Source organism: Vulpes vulpes, chromosome 2, assembly GCF_048418805.1.
Source record: "Vulpes vulpes isolate BD-2025 chromosome 2, VulVul3, whole genome shotgun sequence".
NCBI classification, from domain to species: domain Eukaryota; kingdom Metazoa; phylum Chordata; class Mammalia; order Carnivora; family Canidae; genus Vulpes; species Vulpes vulpes.
The window spans coordinates 91,827,976-91,845,770 of NC_132781.1; the positions used below are offsets into that span (position 1 = coordinate 91,827,976).

The following is a 17,795-nucleotide window of genomic DNA, read 5'->3' on the forward strand; positions in this document are numbered from 1 at the left end:
TTCTGTCCTGATAACCCTTTAAAACTCAGAGTCAAAGATATGATAGTTAGGGTCATATCACTCAACTTCAAGGAGACTGATTAAGATACACCAGTGCCAAGTGGCAAATTTTATCTGTGAGGGGAGTTGAAAGCTTTGGGGGAGTTGTAGCTCCACTCAGTGGGGTAAGCACACTATAATCTGATTCCTGCACTGATCACAATTAAAACCTCTGGACAGCACACAGCAACAACTTGAAGACTCTGAAAAGCAAACAAAAGCAGGCAGAGTGTGGAAGGATATCAAACCTGGAGAGGTGATCCCCAAGGGGATGAAGTTTCCCTGTTTTTCTTTGTTCTTGGGCTTTGTCCAGAGGACGAGTCTTCATTCAGAGCTTGAAGAGGATTGTGCTAAGACCTCATAAAAATTATGGGCTCACCCCTAAGCTGTGCAGAAGTGAGGTAAACCCAAAGAGCACAACTAAGATTTAAACCACTGTATGACTCTCTGGCTAACACAAACATCATGTGCGAGAAAGAGACCCAAAGCAGCACAGCAAAGACCTGAAAACTGAACTGAGGCAAAGAGACTATGCCTAATCAGGTTGACAGCCTGCTAAAAAATTTAACGTTTTCCAGAGGAATATAGTAAGATCCAAAGTCTATACAAAATAATGTTCAAAATGTCTAGGATACAGAAAAAAATTATTCAATGCACAAAGATGATGGATTCTCAAAAAAAAAAAAAATACAATCGATGGATGCCAACCACAAGATAAGCCTAACATTGGTATTACCCAAAATGATAAAGAAGCTATCTTAAGCTTCATGAGACAAAACTAAACACACCTGAATGTAAAAATCACATTCTTATCAGATAAACAAAAACTATGAAAACAATTGGTAATTTCACAATTGAAAATAAAATAAAATATATGAAATCTAATGATTTGGTTTGTAGGTTACATAGCAAAACAGTGATGATGAAGGTAAGAGTCAGAGACTTGAACAGACCAAAAGAAAATGTCAATTTTGAAAAACAAAAACACTAGAAAAGAAAAATAATCAAAACTCAGGATCCTGTGAGACACTACTAAAGACTCTAACTCATGTGCTATTGCAGTCCCAAAAGTAGAGGGAAAAGAGGTTAGGGCCCAAAAAACCCCCACAAAAAACAAACAAAAAACTCAAAAAATAATTGCCCAAATTTTCCAAAATTTGGTGAAAGTCATAAATTTATAGATTTCAGATGTTCAGTAAACTCAGGCATATTAAACTCAAACTAAAGCACATATAGATACATCATAATCCAACTGCTGAAAATCAAAGATTAAAAAAAAAAACATCAGAAACAAATAATAATTACATGCAGAGGTAAAGCCAAAAAATCAGCAGTTATATTAAAGTCAAATAAGAAAAAAATAGTAGTGAAATAACCCAAAAGGCGGCAGGCAAGAAAAACAAAAAAAATGAATAAACAGAAAACAAAAGTAAAATAAAAATAATAGACCTAAATTCAACCATATGAGTAGTTTATATTAAATATAAATGGTCCAAACATACCAATTAAAGATGTAGATTATCAGACTGAATAAGTACGAGACCCAAGACTATGCTATCTGTAAAAAATGAACTCACTTTAATAATAAACAGATAGATGGGTTAAAATTAAAGGACAGGAAAAGATACATCATGCAAACAATTAGCAAAGGATAACTTAAGTGGTGGCTATGTCAAACATCACACAAAGCAGATGTCAGAACAATGAATGTTACCAGGGATTAAAAAGGACATTACATAATAAGAAGGTAATTCATTAAGTAAACATAATACTTCTGAATATACATATACTTAACAGAGCTTCTAAATATCCTAAGTAAAAGCTGACGTATGTGAAAAGAGGAATAGACAAATCTACCACTATGGAGAATTTAACACTCCCCTTTCAACAATTATCAGAATAAGTAGACAAAAAATTAGGAATATGGAAGTCCTAAACATTATCAACCAACTTAACATATATCAAACACTCCATCAAACAACAGCAGAATACACTTTTTATAAGTGCACACACAACACTTGAGGACAGGGACCAGATTCTGGACAAAAAAAAAAAAAAAATCTGATAAATTTAAAAGAACTAAAATCATACAAAGCATATTATCTGATTACAATGTAATTAAACAAGAAATCAATACCAGAAAGATATCTGGATAATCCTCAAGTATTTGGAAATTAAATAACACATTCTAAACAACTTGTGGATCAAAGAAATCACAAAGGAAATTAGGAAATACTGTGATCTGAGTGATATGTTATAAAGATAGAACAGATCAAAAATCATAGGCTGCAGTGCTTAGAGGGAAATTTAAATTTAAGTTTACTAATACCTAAATTTTTTAAATAAGGGTTTCTAGTCAACAGTCTAAGATTTAACTTCATAAAACAAGAAAAAAAAAAAAAAGAAAACTAGGTCCAAATTAAGCAGAGGAAGGAAATAATAACGCAAATCAACAAAATTGAGAAAAGAGGGGCATCTGGGTGGCTCGGTCAGTTGAGCATTTGCCTTTAGCTCAGGTCATGATCCCAGGGGTCTGGGATCAAGCCCCATGTCGTCTCTCTGCTAAGCGGGAAGTCTGATTCTCCCTCTCCCTTTGCCTGTTACTCTGCCTGCTGGTTCTCTCTCTCTCTCTCTTAGATAAATAAAATCTTTTTAAAAATTGAGAAAAGAAAAACAAAACATTGAGAAAAGAAAAACAAAAAATTGAGAAAAGAAAAACAATAGAAAAGAATTTAAATGTACACGTGCTGTTATAAAAGATCAATAAATTAGAAAAAGAGTTAAGGCAGGAAGACTCCAGGAAGGCCAAAAATGATCCCCACTCTTCTGTTTTTCACACTTGTGTGCAATTCCACCTCCTTGATTGTGGGCAAAACCTGTGATTTGCTTCTAACCAACAAAATATGGAATGTTCTGTTCCTTTGCCTTTTCAGGTTATACACTCTGATAAAGCTACCATGTTGCAGAGGCCCAGAGGGCAAGGAACTGAGGGTGGATTATGAGCTCTGCCAAACCCAATGGTTTCAGGAGTAAATCCTTTATTGGTCTAGCATTCAAACTGAGATACCTACTTCTGGCCAAGTCTTGAGTACAGCCTTATGAGAGATCCTGAAGCAGAGGACAACCTAGCTAAGTCATGCTCAAACTCTCCAAATTCTGACCTGCAGATACTTTCAGATAGTAAGTATGTGCTATTTTAAGGTCACTAAGTTTGTACTAAACGGAAGCTATGAGTGTACAGATTATGAACACTTAAACTTTGATTCCTGTAATTCCAACAAAAGAACTCCAAAAACTTGTTATACAGCAATACGTACCTGATGTAAGAGTCAAGACAAATTACCCATAATGAAAATGAAAGTGGAAACATTACTACAGACCTTACAGAGAGTTAAAGGATAATAAGGGAAAATTATACAACTTTATCTTATACAATTGGTAACTGAGGTGAAACAAATTCTTTCAAAGACACAAATTGCCAAATCTCATTCAAGAAGATAATCTGAATAGTTATGTGTGTGTGTGCGTATGTATAAAGACACAAAGATGCCCTCTCTCACACGTTCTCTCCTTCTTCCTTCCTTCTCTTCTCCTTCTTCATTTTTAAAAAGAAATTAAATTTGTAGTTAAAAACCTCCCCAAAAGGATGCCAGTATGGTTCTACTGTGTAATTCTACCAAACATTTTAGAGGAAAATAATACTAATTCTACAAAGGCTCTCCCAGAAAAGTGAAGAGGAGAAAACACTCCCCAACACATTTTAAGAATATGGCACTATCTTGATAAACACTAGACAAAAACATTCTAAGAAAACTACAGAGCAGCAAACTGAATCTAATGCTATGCCAAAGAAGAATACATCATGCAAAGCTCATTCAATACACAAAAATAAAATAGATGCAAGTCACCATTTCAACAGATCAAATAAGCAAAACCATATAATCATGTCAACAGATGCAGAAAAAAAATCCATTTGACAGAATTCAACATCAATTCATCAATTCATGGTAAATACTCTCAGCAAATTAATAATAGAAGGGTATTTTCTTAACCTGGTAAAGGGCAGGTTTTTTTTTTATAGAAAAAAAACAAACCTACATCTAATATTATACTTCATGGTGAAAGATTGAGTACTTTCTGTCTCCCTAAGACTGAGAACAAAGCAAAGATGTTCTCACCAATCTCATTCATCATGATACTGGAGAACCTACAGTGAGGAGAGAATACAAGAATATAAAATAAAATGCCTACAAAAAAGAAATAAAATTGTCTTTGGTCACAGATAACAAGATTATCTACATAAAAAAAATTCAAGGCATCGACAAAAAAAAGATACTAGGAATTTCCTTAACGAACTGCAGGGAGAGATGATGACATCTGCATAGATGTCATTTAACAGAACTGCATGGCTGCCTTAACCTGTATGAGGTCAGCATTTCCCCTTTTCCTTTGGAAGATTCTAGGGAGTGAATATTTCTTTTTCATAACCATCAATCATCTTTAGTTGCTTGCGACTGATTTATTTGTATTATTTCATGCATTCCTATTCAGACCCATAGTTTATCTTATTCTATCTTTCCTTCCCCACCTTGGAGGTTAGCACGTATGGGAAGAAAAAAAAGAGCAAAGTTTATTCTACCTTCCTCCTTCACTTAGATCCCACCCCCCAGGGAAACCAAAAGTAGCACAGTCATAACAGTAACTCTTTGCCTACAGAGGAGATCTAGATTTAGGGGAAACAGGAAATTGTGTTCTCTTTGACTTTTTATCGCAAGGTATGTCTCTATCTTCGGGTGAGAAGCAGACCTTGGCTGAAGAGCAAAATATGTTATGGGATAGAAGACACACTGCTAAGATGGGTACTGGGAAGGACAATGGGGTAGAGAGGAGCAGGAGGTCCAAGTACCCCCTGTGAGACACAAAAAGATTTAGAACCAGGGAATGCTTATATTCTCATTAGCCTATTCTACAGGGACTGGAAGCCAAGGCACTGAAGGCTCTTACAGTAAACATAGAAATCTATGGAGAATATTCCTCCAGGAGGTGTTGGGGGCGGGCTTTCATATACATAGATTAGAAGGGGACACTGTTAATATGGGAAACTCTGAAGTACGTGTTTTTCTAAATAATGCCAATGATGTGAACATCTGATGATGCTAGAGATCACATCGGGTGTGGGAAACTGCATCATTTCCGTCTCATCACCACCATCCCTGTGCTGTAACCTTTCAAAGGACTCCACGTCAATAGAAGGGATGATTCTTTAGCTTTTCCACTTATTCTCATCCCCTCATGGTCATCTTCAGTTTATAAAGGAATAATCAATAAGAGACACCAAACTCCTTCATTTCTCTTTTCCTCCCCCCCACCCTCACCCCCAATTATCGGTTTTAATTACCTGTCACCAAATTTAAAAAAAAATGCAAACTGGGATGAGGTGAATGGATTAACATGGAGGCTGTGACTGCGCATGTCTATGAAGTCTGGTCAGGACAGATGCTAGAACGTGAAAATGAGTCAAACCAGCCAATGTCTGTGGAAATCACCATATATATTTATTAACTACTTTAAGCAGTTTCATTAGTTAATGACTCTCCAGCTGTAAATATCCTAGTACTCTGCTGAAATAGTTTATTTCACTGAAGGCCTAAATGCCATAAGAAGCTTCTACTGTGGCTACTGCCTCAAAATGATTTAAAAGAAATTTGGGTTATATTAAAAAATATTTGTTTCTATTATTTAGTTACCCCAATTTACTTAACTTATTGCGACGTATTTGCTATCCCCCCCTCTTTCAGAGGTCCCACTAAAATGTCAATACCATTCTTCACATATGTCTTATGTCTCATGAATGCCATATGAGTACAAAAGACTGAAAATGTCTTTCATTTCATTTGGCTTGAAATCTTCAAGCACCATGCTCTTTGAAGTTAAATTCTTACTACCTCACTTGTTTGGTTGTTGTTGTTTAAAAGATTTTATTTGTTCATTCATGGGAGACAGAGAGGCAGAGACATAGGCAGAGGGAGAAGCAGGCTCCCCACAGGGAGTCCCATGTGAGACTCGATCCCAGGATCCTCGGATCATGATCCGACTCAAAGGCAGATGCTCAACCACCAAGCCACCCAAGTGCCCCACTACCTCGCTTGTTTTGTCAAAATTAACACAAAAGACACACTTACCAACCAGGACAACAAGTCTGTATTTTTCGTTCGTTTGCCGCCGATACGGTGTCACTTCCTCATATGTGGGCACATCAGCTGTGTCATACTGATCACTCTTCTTACATTCATACATGGACTTATTTGTTTTCTTATCTTTTCTACTAAGACGAAAACTTCTCCTAAAACCAGCTACAAGAAAAAACATTTTTTTTTAAAGAATGAGAACCAAAAAAAGAAACTCCCCAAGAAGCAAAAATTTAAAAAATCCTCAAAGTGGGATTGGATTTTATGAAAGAGAATATTGTCACAAGTACATTTAGTAAAAGGAAATACAAAAATATTACACAATTTCATTAAAACAATCATTTTATAAGAGAATCATCAAACATTTATTTTTATAGTTATAATAATATAAATTTTATTAGGTTCCAAGCCATAAAGAGTTTTTTTCAGAAATCAGTGAGTAAAGAACCCACATAAAGCAAAATAAGTGGGAAATCATAATTTATTATGGACTGACTGAGCACAGTTGATAAACAAAAAGTTAAAAGCACTGTAAAAACATTTAAAATATAAATGACAAATTTTCTCATTCATAAATACTAGAATATTTTATAGCGTATTGTAAGCATAACCTAACAACATACCTGTGGCATAGACAAGCATCTATTGTTCAATAAAAAGGAAACTAAATTAGGGAGAGCTCAGTGTCAAACTCGCCTATACAGCCTGTCATGAAGAGCAAGCTCTTTTATAAGACTCCAGCAGGGTAGTAAATGACCAAGTCCAGGTTCTTTTTCTCCTATGTAAAGTGTACGGTTTTATCATTTGAAGCCTAATGTAATCTGGAAATAAAATTCAGTCTCAATTGCTATTTTAGGGAAAGACCATAATTGATATTAGCAGATGATATGGTCTTTCCCTAAAATAACTGTAAAAGCACTTCAACAAATTTGAATGCTTAAAGAGCCTTCTCCAGCTCATGGCTACCATTTAACATATGGGCTTAAAAAGCTGAGGCAAAGGTTCTTTGTCCCAGTCAACCCCAGTTTCATTCTGCTGGCTCTTCATGTCGCTGCATCGTATGATATTTATTTCCTTTCTAGGATAGTGGTGTTCATCATACACAGTATGATTTCCTCCATACACACAGTATAAATTCAGTAATTTATTTGACCTAATCCTCAAAATTCAGACTTTAAGAAAAACAGTTCTGCTTATTGAAACATTATATATATTCATGTCAGCTCCATGGTACAAAGAACATTTTAAGTATATAAAAATATGTTCTCTTGGAAAGAATATTGATCAAATTTGATAAGTAGTAATTTTTAATAGAAGTATTTTACAATAAAATGCAAGAATATTAATACTGATCTGTATGAATTCTAGGGACCATAATGAAAAAGAATACTATCACTGCATTTAAGAAATTAGAAGGATTCAAATAAAGGCCAATATTAAAAAGCAATCAATGACCATGAAGTGATAGCACTCACTTTATGGATTCACAGTTTCATAAAAATCAGCCAAGATATTAGGAATGGGGTGATATAAGATTCATTGGATAATACATAGTGCTGTGGCCTCATTTTAAGGAGGTACTCAGATTATTTGAGGGAAAGATTTACAAAGGACTTGAGTCGAGAGTTAATCACTCTAAAGCGCTCTTCTCAAAGGCAAAGAGGAAAAGGCAAACAGGACAAGGGATAAAACACTGGCTTTTCTCAGAGGAGGAAGAGATTCAAGGAAGCAAATGGGGAAATGTGCCAACCTGGCCCTAGGATGAAGAACACGTGTCAGTTCTAAAACCACCCGGGCAGGGAGAATTCAAACTACTTCTCTACAAAGGGTCATAGGAAAGCCTTTTATTATTTCTTGGTCTTTAGGATATTGGGAAAGACTCACGAGAACACAGGAAAAGGGTTCCCTGGCATGGGAGTCTTCTCAATGCCACAGCAGAAGTGGGGAGGATCCTTACAACCACTCCCAGGGCTCGAGCACACTGCTTCTCAGACAACTTTCTCTCATCGATTTGCAGAAATGAGTTACACCATCCCGACCCTGTCACCCGTGACTGCTGGCTCATTCTGGAATCCAGCTTAAGATGGCTTCTGGTTTAGCGTAGAAATTACACATTAGCTATTCTCACTCTTCAATGCTGGTATTTCATAGTGTTCTGATTTCAGGTTCCCATGGTTCTTGTCTCATGGAAGGCAATTAAACGATAGGCAGGTAGAACTGGAAATTCCTACACGGTTATTCCTTGGAAGGAGGAGAGTTTCCCTCAAGGCACTACGGACTTACAGCCCAGGAATGAACCAAACCAGAACATAAATGCTTCATCCAAAGCAAATGAAGTCCAAAAGTGACAAATTTCTGAGCCATGAATCCCAGCTAAATCCTGGATTTCAGTGAAAGGGTTTACATTCTAATTGAATTTTTACAGTTCATGGAAGTTTTTGCTTTCATTATAAACAATAAAGAGATAGTGGGGGTAAGAGTGAAGGTAATCAGATTTCTGATGTGAGCTTCTCTGGACATCAAAGATGGGGACTAGGGAGCATAGGACGGTTTGGTGATATTAGTTATACCGTGCTTGGTACAGAATTAGGTGCTTGATAAAAGTTTTATAAATTCAAGCAATTTAAAAAGGTAGGTGCCTGGGTGGCTCAGTAGGTTAAGCATCTGCCTTTGGCTCAGGTCATTATCCCAGGATCCTGGGATTGAGTCCCATGTTGGCTCTCTGCTACGTCTGCTTCTCCTTCTCTTCCTACCCCCTGCTCATGCTTGCCTTCTCTTATGCTCACTCTTTCTCTCAAATAAAAAGAAATCTCTTTAGAAAAGGGCAATAACAAAACCCTACTTCATTCCTGTTTCATTTTCTTATTGTAAATTTCAACAAAGAAAACAGGGCACATTTGGTGTTTTCCATAAAAGAAAATTCTAAGAGACAGACTTAATGACAAAACAGTGCATACACCAAGGCACAGAGCTGGAAAAAACCGTGGAGAACACTGGGCCCTCTCCATCCTTGCTCCCTGTCCACAGAGGATGCAGATGTGACTGCAGTTGCCCATGCACCATGACATGATCCTGATCTCATTCAAGTCAGTTTTCCAGGTGGCAATGACTGAGCAACTGGAATTCCCACCCACAAGTAGTGAAGTGTCCTAACCCAGTACACTCGCTTACAAAACAGAGGAAAAATTGCAGTCAGGTCACCACACCACCTCTAGTAGCAGGAGTACCAAATGTTAAAAACTGAGGACCAGGGGCCACTGGGTGGCTCAGTCTGTTAGGCATCTGACTCTTGGTTTCAGCTCAGGTTGTGATCTCAGGGTCATTGGAGCCAGCCCTGCTTCGGGCTCTGCATTCAGCACAGTCTGCCTGAGATTCTTTCCCCTTCCCTCTGCTCTTCCCCCCCAATCATGTACTCTCTCTCTAAAATAAATAAATAAAATCTTAAGAAAAAAAAATGAGGACCAGGGGTAGCTAGGTCTGACCCAGAGCAGCATCTAGATCCTGACACTTACCAGCTATAGGATTTGCCAACTTTTAGAAAACTTCTCTGTGGCTCATTTCTCAACTTTAAAATGAGGATTACAGTATCCACCTCATCTGGTTGTTAAGGATTAAATAAACAATTCATATAAAGCACTTGGCCCAGTATCGGGCATCTGGTAAATACCAACATAGTTTAGGTACAGATTAGCACCTGATTGTCTCCAACTAACTATAAGTACCTGGAAGGCAGGACCATATACCTCCCTGTATTCCCAAGCACACAGTCTAGCAAAAAGGGAAAAATAAGCGGCTTATTCATAGTTTTTAATTGGCTGTTATAAATTAATAATATGTAAATATAAAGAGTATTTCATATTAAAATTAAAGCGAGATTTAAATGTTAAATATTAAAAGTACCCTATTAAAGCAGTAAACCATTTTAAAGAAACACAGCAGAAAAATTGAGGATGCACTATCCTTTCACTCCCCCTCCCCTCCCCCCCCCCCCACCCCCGCCCCAGATACTCTTTCTAGGGATATATGTTATTTCTGGTACAATATTTAAATTTAAAGAGTATCCTTCCCTTCTGTCTTCTTACTCTCCTGATCCACAGATACCTGTTTATGTTCCACATTTATATTACCCATACACATAAATACACAAGATAAGCCTCCCCCACAAAAAAATAAATTCCCAGAGGAACCAATAAATGTGCCATTTGAGGTGGTTGAGGACTCTAATTTTCAACCCTGGGTCGCATTAATGAGCAATGTGCCGGCACACGCCTTCCTTAGTCTACGCTTAAAGGAGACTTAACTGTGTGTCAGGGAGAGGCAGTCCCTTCCCATCGGCTTTTATGTGGTTCTCTTCTTAAAAGGAAGATTTAAAGACATATCCTTAAACTGAAAGTAAGCAAAGGGTTCATTCAGGTAAACGTGAATAAATAACCTAGAATTTTACTTAATCCCAGTGCATTTTCAATGCTCCAGTCTTACCAAGAGCTGGCTGTAACAAAAAACAAAACAAAACAAAAAACAAAGAAAAAGGGAGGGGAAAAGGAACAGCAACAAGACATTTGGACTAAGGCAACAGTTTTACCCGAAATATATCTTTCCTTATATTTCACATTTTTGTAATTTATAATTGGCTCAAGATTTTTACGGACAGGCTTTTCCCAGTGAGCTTCCCCACAGCTGTTAGAGATTGTGTGTTCCCAAGGAACAACGCGTTTACAAGACGACCATAGGAAAGTGACTTTACAGTAAGACTGCAGCTGCAGGTCAGCCCCCTGATCACAAGGAGACACTTATACCTAATATTTTCGAGGAGAAATAATTTATGATCATTTGTTAACTCAGCATATGATTGCAAAGCTTTATTTAAAGTATTTTTTACTATCAAAGCAAAAGGTTGCTTGTTTTCTGCTCCGTATTTCAAGATTGCAGTAAATGTCCCTGAACATTTCCTTTATTCCATGTCACTGATTATTTCACAGGGAGATGCTGCCAGAGGCTTAGATAGATTTTGTCCAAACACTTCTCAGATCAGTGAATGCCAATGTACATTTCCACGAGCAGAAAGCACAATGACCCCTGTTACCAGTCTCTCATAAGAAGACCTCTCATCGCCTTGAAGTTTTTCAGTGACTTGACAAGTGAAAAATTTTATGTCATTTCATCTTCACTGTTACTGGAGTTGACCCTTACTTCATATTTATTACCCATCTGCATTTCTTATTTCCTCTGTGATTTGCTGGTTAATGCATTTTGATCACTTTTTGATTAGGGTCTTCATAAATACATACACATACATGTGTCTTTTAAGGTCACAGCCCTTGGCCCTAATTTGTTGCCAACACTTTTAAGATTTTCAATTTTCCATTTTGAAGAAATTTAAAATGTTTATGTATCTGAGTCTGTTTCTTTTGTGATTTCTCCCACTGTTTTTTATGACTTTCCAATCCTTGAGTCTGATAAATAGTTACCTATATTTTAAGTTAAAAAAATGGGTTGCACAGCTTTAATTATTTTTTTTATCCCATCTGGAATTACTCAGCTGAGATCAAACTTGTGAGGTGAGGCTGTAACTTTATATTTTCATAAGTAATTAACCAGTGGTCCTAAAAATACTTCTTGAACAATCCTTTCACTCCTTTATATTGACACATACTTTGTACTAAAGTACCAGATGGTTTATTATTATGTCATGACCCGCAACCCCCCCAAAAAAACCCCAAAACCCAGAAAGGTGATTCTTAGTATGAGTTTAGAGAATTCTCTTACTGATGATACCAATACTAAAAAAACAGAAGTCATGATGGTGGTACTTGATACGTATTGAGAACTTACTAGGTAACAGACACCCCTCGAAGCCTTTATGTGGATTAATTCATTAATTCTCACAGCAACCCAATAAGGTAGGCAGAATTGCTCCCTGGGTTTAAGTGGTTCTTCTTTTAGTAAAATAGTCAGAGAAGGACAAATACCATATGATTTCACTCATATGTGGAATTTAAGAAACAAAACAGATGAACATGGAGAGGAAAAAAAGAGAGGCAAACCATAAAACAGACTGAAGGATAGAGAACTAAGGGTTGATGGAGGGAGGTGGGGTGGGTGGGGGATGGGCTGGATGGAGGATGGGTGTTAAGGGGGCACTTGCGATGAGCACCATGTGTTTTATGTAAGTGATAAATCCCTAAATTCTACTCCTGAAACTAATATTAGCACTATATGTTAACTAACTGGAATTTAAGTAAAAACCTGAAACAAAACAAAACAAAAAAATTACCCAGGCTTTGGTTCAAATATTAAATGATGAAAGAAAAAAGCAAGTCTGAAATGTGACTCCAAATACATAGATGTATAATAGAAAAAGCGATGAGCCTTCTATTATTTTATGAAATAAGCAAATAGAAAAAAAATAAAGGACCAGCAGTTTATCTTAGGGTTTAAAAATTATAAGCTCTTTTCTGTGGGAGACTTTTTTTTCAGATACAATTAAATACATTTTTTAATTCCTATGTATTCAAGATGATGTGTAAAATATAAAAATGTACAGAATGGTGTCTCTGCCTTCCAAAAGTTCCCAACCTACTAGGGGACACAGAAATATTCCCAAATACCAATTTAAGGGTTTTCACAACACAAGCTCATGACCAGAAACTAAGATTTTTAGGAAGTTCTGTAATTTAACACTGACATTTAAGTAAAAAAGTTAAACTTAGGAGTTGTGACTTGGTCATTTATAAAGCTACTGAACTACATTTTATTTATGTAACACCATTCACCCAAAGACTATAAATTTAACTCTTACATATGTAAATTAAGAATCATTTATTATTAAAATGAGCTTCATTCTGTAGATAAGTATTCCTATACCTATCAATCCTGTAATTTCAAATGTTAGTGACATTTTCAACAGTAAAAAAAACAAAAAAAAAAAAACCAAAAAACAACTTGATGTATGAGAATGATTAACTTATGCTACACTTTTTCACATTTCAACTAAGAAATGAGGTTGAAGCCACTAAAATTATAACTCTAAAACTATACAGCACCATAAAATACATTTGATATAATAAATGAAAAAAACAGAATGCAATAGTCATACTTATGAGTTTTACTTTTTTACTAATATAAAAGTTGGTATGGGTACAAAACCATGCAAGAAAATGGATGAAAACAGAAAATGGTTCTGTTAGGGAGAGAGGACTGTGGGCAATTGTTATTGTTCTATTTCTCAAACTTTCCAGAATGTTAAATAATTTGAAATTTTTTTTAAAAAGCCCACCAAAACACATTATTCATAATATATGAACAACCGAACAAATGAAATCCACTACTGAAAGATATATTTGTGTGTCACATCAACACATAATACAAAATACATCTGACTATGTCTCAGAGGCAGGGTCTAGTCTTCTATATCTTGACATGATTATTGTAACAGACTACCTTTTTATAATCACAAGAGTTAAAAATAGCCAAATAATTAAAATATTAAAAAAGGAATAAAACTAAAAATAATGGAAAATGGTTTCTTAAAAAATGAGAATATAGTATAAGAACCAAAGATCAAAGGTTGAGAGTATCAAAGGTCAAGACAGATGGAGAAAAACAGAGTTTTGAAAATTTGTAACCAAACTAATAAAACTGGAATCTTTTTTAAAAACCATAAATTGTTATTTTATCCCATTGGCTCCCATAAGTAGGTAACTTCAGTGTGAATTTACAATGTAAATATTTATCATTGTAATAATCTTACTTTTTGTAAGACTTTAAGACCTTGAAGATGACATTTTATAAAAAACACATGATCATTTTATGAACAAATGTCCCTTAACACAAAAGACCCTCCAACAGAGTCAAGGTGACTCACCACCAATACCAACACAGCCCCCAAAAACACACACGTTGAATGAGTGAAGTGACATCTGCCTTTCTGTTAATTCAAGGAAAGTAAATACTACTAGGTTACCACCCACAATTTTTAAGTGGGACAGTTTCCATCTTTGGTTACATTTCTTTTATATAGCCAATTTGGTCCAATAACACCAGACATTATATATTTTCAGTGTTTTTAATAATAATAAGCTTTTAATGTTTAAATGTTATAGATGTCTGTAGATGGGAAAAGCAGCATCTCAGGGAAATTGTTTGAATCCTAAAATAGCAGTATTGATCGCAGGCACTTCAAAAGTTAGAGACTGATGGAAGGATCCACTCTAAAGTTCCTGATTTTCGTAAAAAAATACATTTATTTGATACTAACACAATCAAGAAAACTGCTTATTTCCTCAAAAGGAGATAAAAATAAACATTTCAATTCTTGTTTCTCTCCTTAAATACATGAAAAGGTGGATTCTTTTCTTAACTTGGGAAAACTACTGTACATTGTATGAAAATCATTTTTTGCATTTTAAAACACTGGATTAATTTGACAAAGCTAATATTTAATAGTTCAGTAGGTATCTTAGTTATAAGACAAAATATGTTAATGTAAATGAATTTTGTAAGAAGATTAAAAAATTCATGTGGACATTAATAAAAACTAAGCAGCTGGGAGTTATTATACAGTGTCAAGCTCCTGCCAACAAAACATTGAAAATTTCCATTAAAATAAACATTTTTCAACATAATGCCAAAGTTGCTATAATGATATAAATAGTAACTGACATGTAAAGTGTATGTAAATATGGTCCTAAGACAATTATTATTGAAATAATGCTTCCATAATACACCAATCATAAAATTGTTCCAAAGACAATTAAGGATAATTAAGGTCAAACAAATTAGCAGATAATAATCTTCGGAGGAGGTTTAAATTGAAAATAAATGCCAATACAAAACTTTAAGAGTAACGGAGATCTGAAGAAGTGGGTTAGTCAGCTTCTTGCATTCATCTTATAAAAACACTCTCAGGGGGAAAAAATCATCAAAGACACATGAAAATTATTGTGGATTACATTAACCAACTCTACATATGTTAATTTTGGTATAAAGTGGAACAAGGTTTTTAAACAAACACATAATCCATCTCTGGAATGTTACAGTTTAAAATTGCTCTCAATAAAACTTAAAGAAATGCTCAAATGCCCTAAATACCCTTGAATCACTCAGCTCATCTCAAGCTAAAAATAAAAATAGAAACTCAAAGTGCCTAATGAAATCATGGGAGCTAATATATCAATTTGCAATTTCCAAGAAAAAAATTACTTAGGTCCTAAAAAGTTTTTCTGATACCACTGACAATTTTTTAAAGCACAGCACAGTATTACCACAAAAAAAGAGAAACCATATGAGAATTTAATTTTCTGCCAGTCAGCTAATAAAGAAATGAGTTTTTACTTACACTTTCAAAATTATGAGAAAATACAGTATGCACACATAAAATTAAATATAAAAATATAGTTCTAAAAAGGGGAAAATGGATTTAAAATTTTTAATATATTTTTTTGAGTTTGAGCCTATGCAACCAAAAAATTCTCCAAGCAGGAATGGTTTCTTTCTGTCAGAGAAAATATTTCCAAGTAGTATTCCAGACATGTTGAGATTATGCAGAGTTCTTGTTCAAGAAAGAAGCTCTACCATTTTTTAAAGAATGCTTCTAAATGTTCTCTTTGTATAAATTTTACTTTTGGGGAGAATATTAAGGCACTATTTTTTGACATAGCTGTGCTTACCTACAAAACATGCTTTAATAATTCAATAATAGGGCAAATAGGAATTTTTACTAGGTTTATAAAATAGTGCAACTTGTGAGAATCAATGGTGCTCACACATAAAAAGAAGAAAAAGGATTAGAAAAAAACACACAGAAGTAGAGAGATAAATACATTTAAAAGAACAGCAAATGGGGCAGCCTGGGTGGCTCAGTGGCTTAGTGCCGCCTTCAGCCTAGGGTATGATCCTGGAAACCTGGGATTGAGTCCCACATCAGGGTCCCTGCATGTGGCCTGCTTCTCCCTCTGCCTCTCTCTCTCTCTCTGTGTGTGTCTCTCATGAATAAATAAACAAAATCTTAAAAAAAAAAGAAAAGAAAAGCAAATGGACAGTTTTGTTTATATTGAACTTCATGGTAAACAACTTCAATTAAATAAAAAGAACAGTCTAAACTTACATAAGTCCCAAAACTGATCTTGTTTTAAAAGAATTGCATGAAGTACTCCAGCAAATGCAGAGGTGAAGAAATTGATGAGTTTTCAGGAAACCATTTGCAAGAAATTATGTTTGAAGACACATGCCTGATAAGCAGTTGTTCATTGATTATAACAAGATTTCAATACTGAATTAACCCAAGGAAAAACATTCTGTAATTCTTATCAATGTAAAAAGGAAATATTCTTCATTTAAACTACTTTGTACTACATTAGAAAGGAGAGAATCCTCAAAGCTGGCTATTATACTATTGAGAAACAATTGCCCTTTGGAAGCCAACACACACACACATGCATGCACACACACACTCCCATCACATCATCCACCAGAGCTAAATGAAATTTTCAAGAGCTCATGGAAGGAAATGAATTATTCCTAATAATTCATATATTTGTATAACTATAAAAGGCTTGGCAAATAGGCAACTCTTAACTTAGATTCAACTTTAAAAGGTCCAGTTTGTGTACTTCATATTTACAGCATACTATCAATTTATCTTCATATCATGGTCATAAAATTTTATGCAATTAACACAACTTACAGTGCCCATTCAGTGAGCTTTTCCTTCCTTCCAATAATAACAGCCCAATCTCTTTTATTGATGAACAAAGCCCTAAGAAACGTGGTGTGTTACACATCAGTAAGAATCATACTAACGCAGTATACATTCATATTGATTAACTATGGTTTTATGATATAATTTTTATATAAATAGACATTCAATTCTTGGGATATTACAATTTTATTTCTTTTGAAAGAGTTGAATTAGATCATTTTGACATGGGATGTCAAAAATGTAATGGTCATGAGGTTAAGGGCTACTTATATATGCTATTTTATGCTTGATTTTATGCACATCAAAGAAAGTGAAATTCATCAAATGTATTCACTGAGCTACTGGTCTGATTTAGATCAACAGTGGTTGTGCATCTACCAGGAGATCCTGGGAAGCCCCATTTTTGATCCAAGGGTACTGTACCTGCAGGATACCTCAGTTTTTCCTTTCCTTCTGTGGACTCAGGAGATACAGAATGTGAAGGTGGATGAGGGAGGGGCAAGGGTGAGGTTCTAAAATAAGCCAGAGTCTCAGAAATCCTTCTTAGTAGTCCTTGGAAAAGCTCCCATGAGAGGGCTAAATTTCTGGAAACTCCCTTGACTATTTTCCAGGGCTTTCCTAAAACTGGATAAGGGTGCCAAGGGCTGAGGATGGATATAGACGCATCCTGTGTATGTGGATAGTCTTTAAAATCAGTGGCAATACAACGTATGTGTGAACAATAGTGGTATCTATTGGGATTTGATGTACACCAGGATACTATGGTCATTTGTATGATACACAGTAAGTGACTAAAATGTTACAAAATCATTTTTGTTGACTTGCACTATTTAAATTACTTCTTTTAGTAAGAGAAGAAATTGATGTGA

General features: G+C 35.3%; 1 protein-coding gene across 4 annotated transcripts in view; it reads right to left on the reverse strand.

Moving 5' to 3' along the window:
• Nucleotides 1-17,795, reverse strand: part of MPP7 (MAGUK p55 scaffold protein 7) — a 302,487-nt gene that overhangs the window by 48,007 nt on the left and 236,685 nt on the right. For all 4 annotated transcript variants that reach the window (XM_072749255.1, XM_072749256.1, XM_072749257.1 and 1 more), the window contains one exon: nt 6,222-6,392. In XM_072749255.1, coding sequence (XP_072605356.1) covers nt 6,222-6,392 — 171 coding nt within the window. The remainder of the gene's footprint in view (nt 1-6,221; nt 6,393-17,795) is intronic.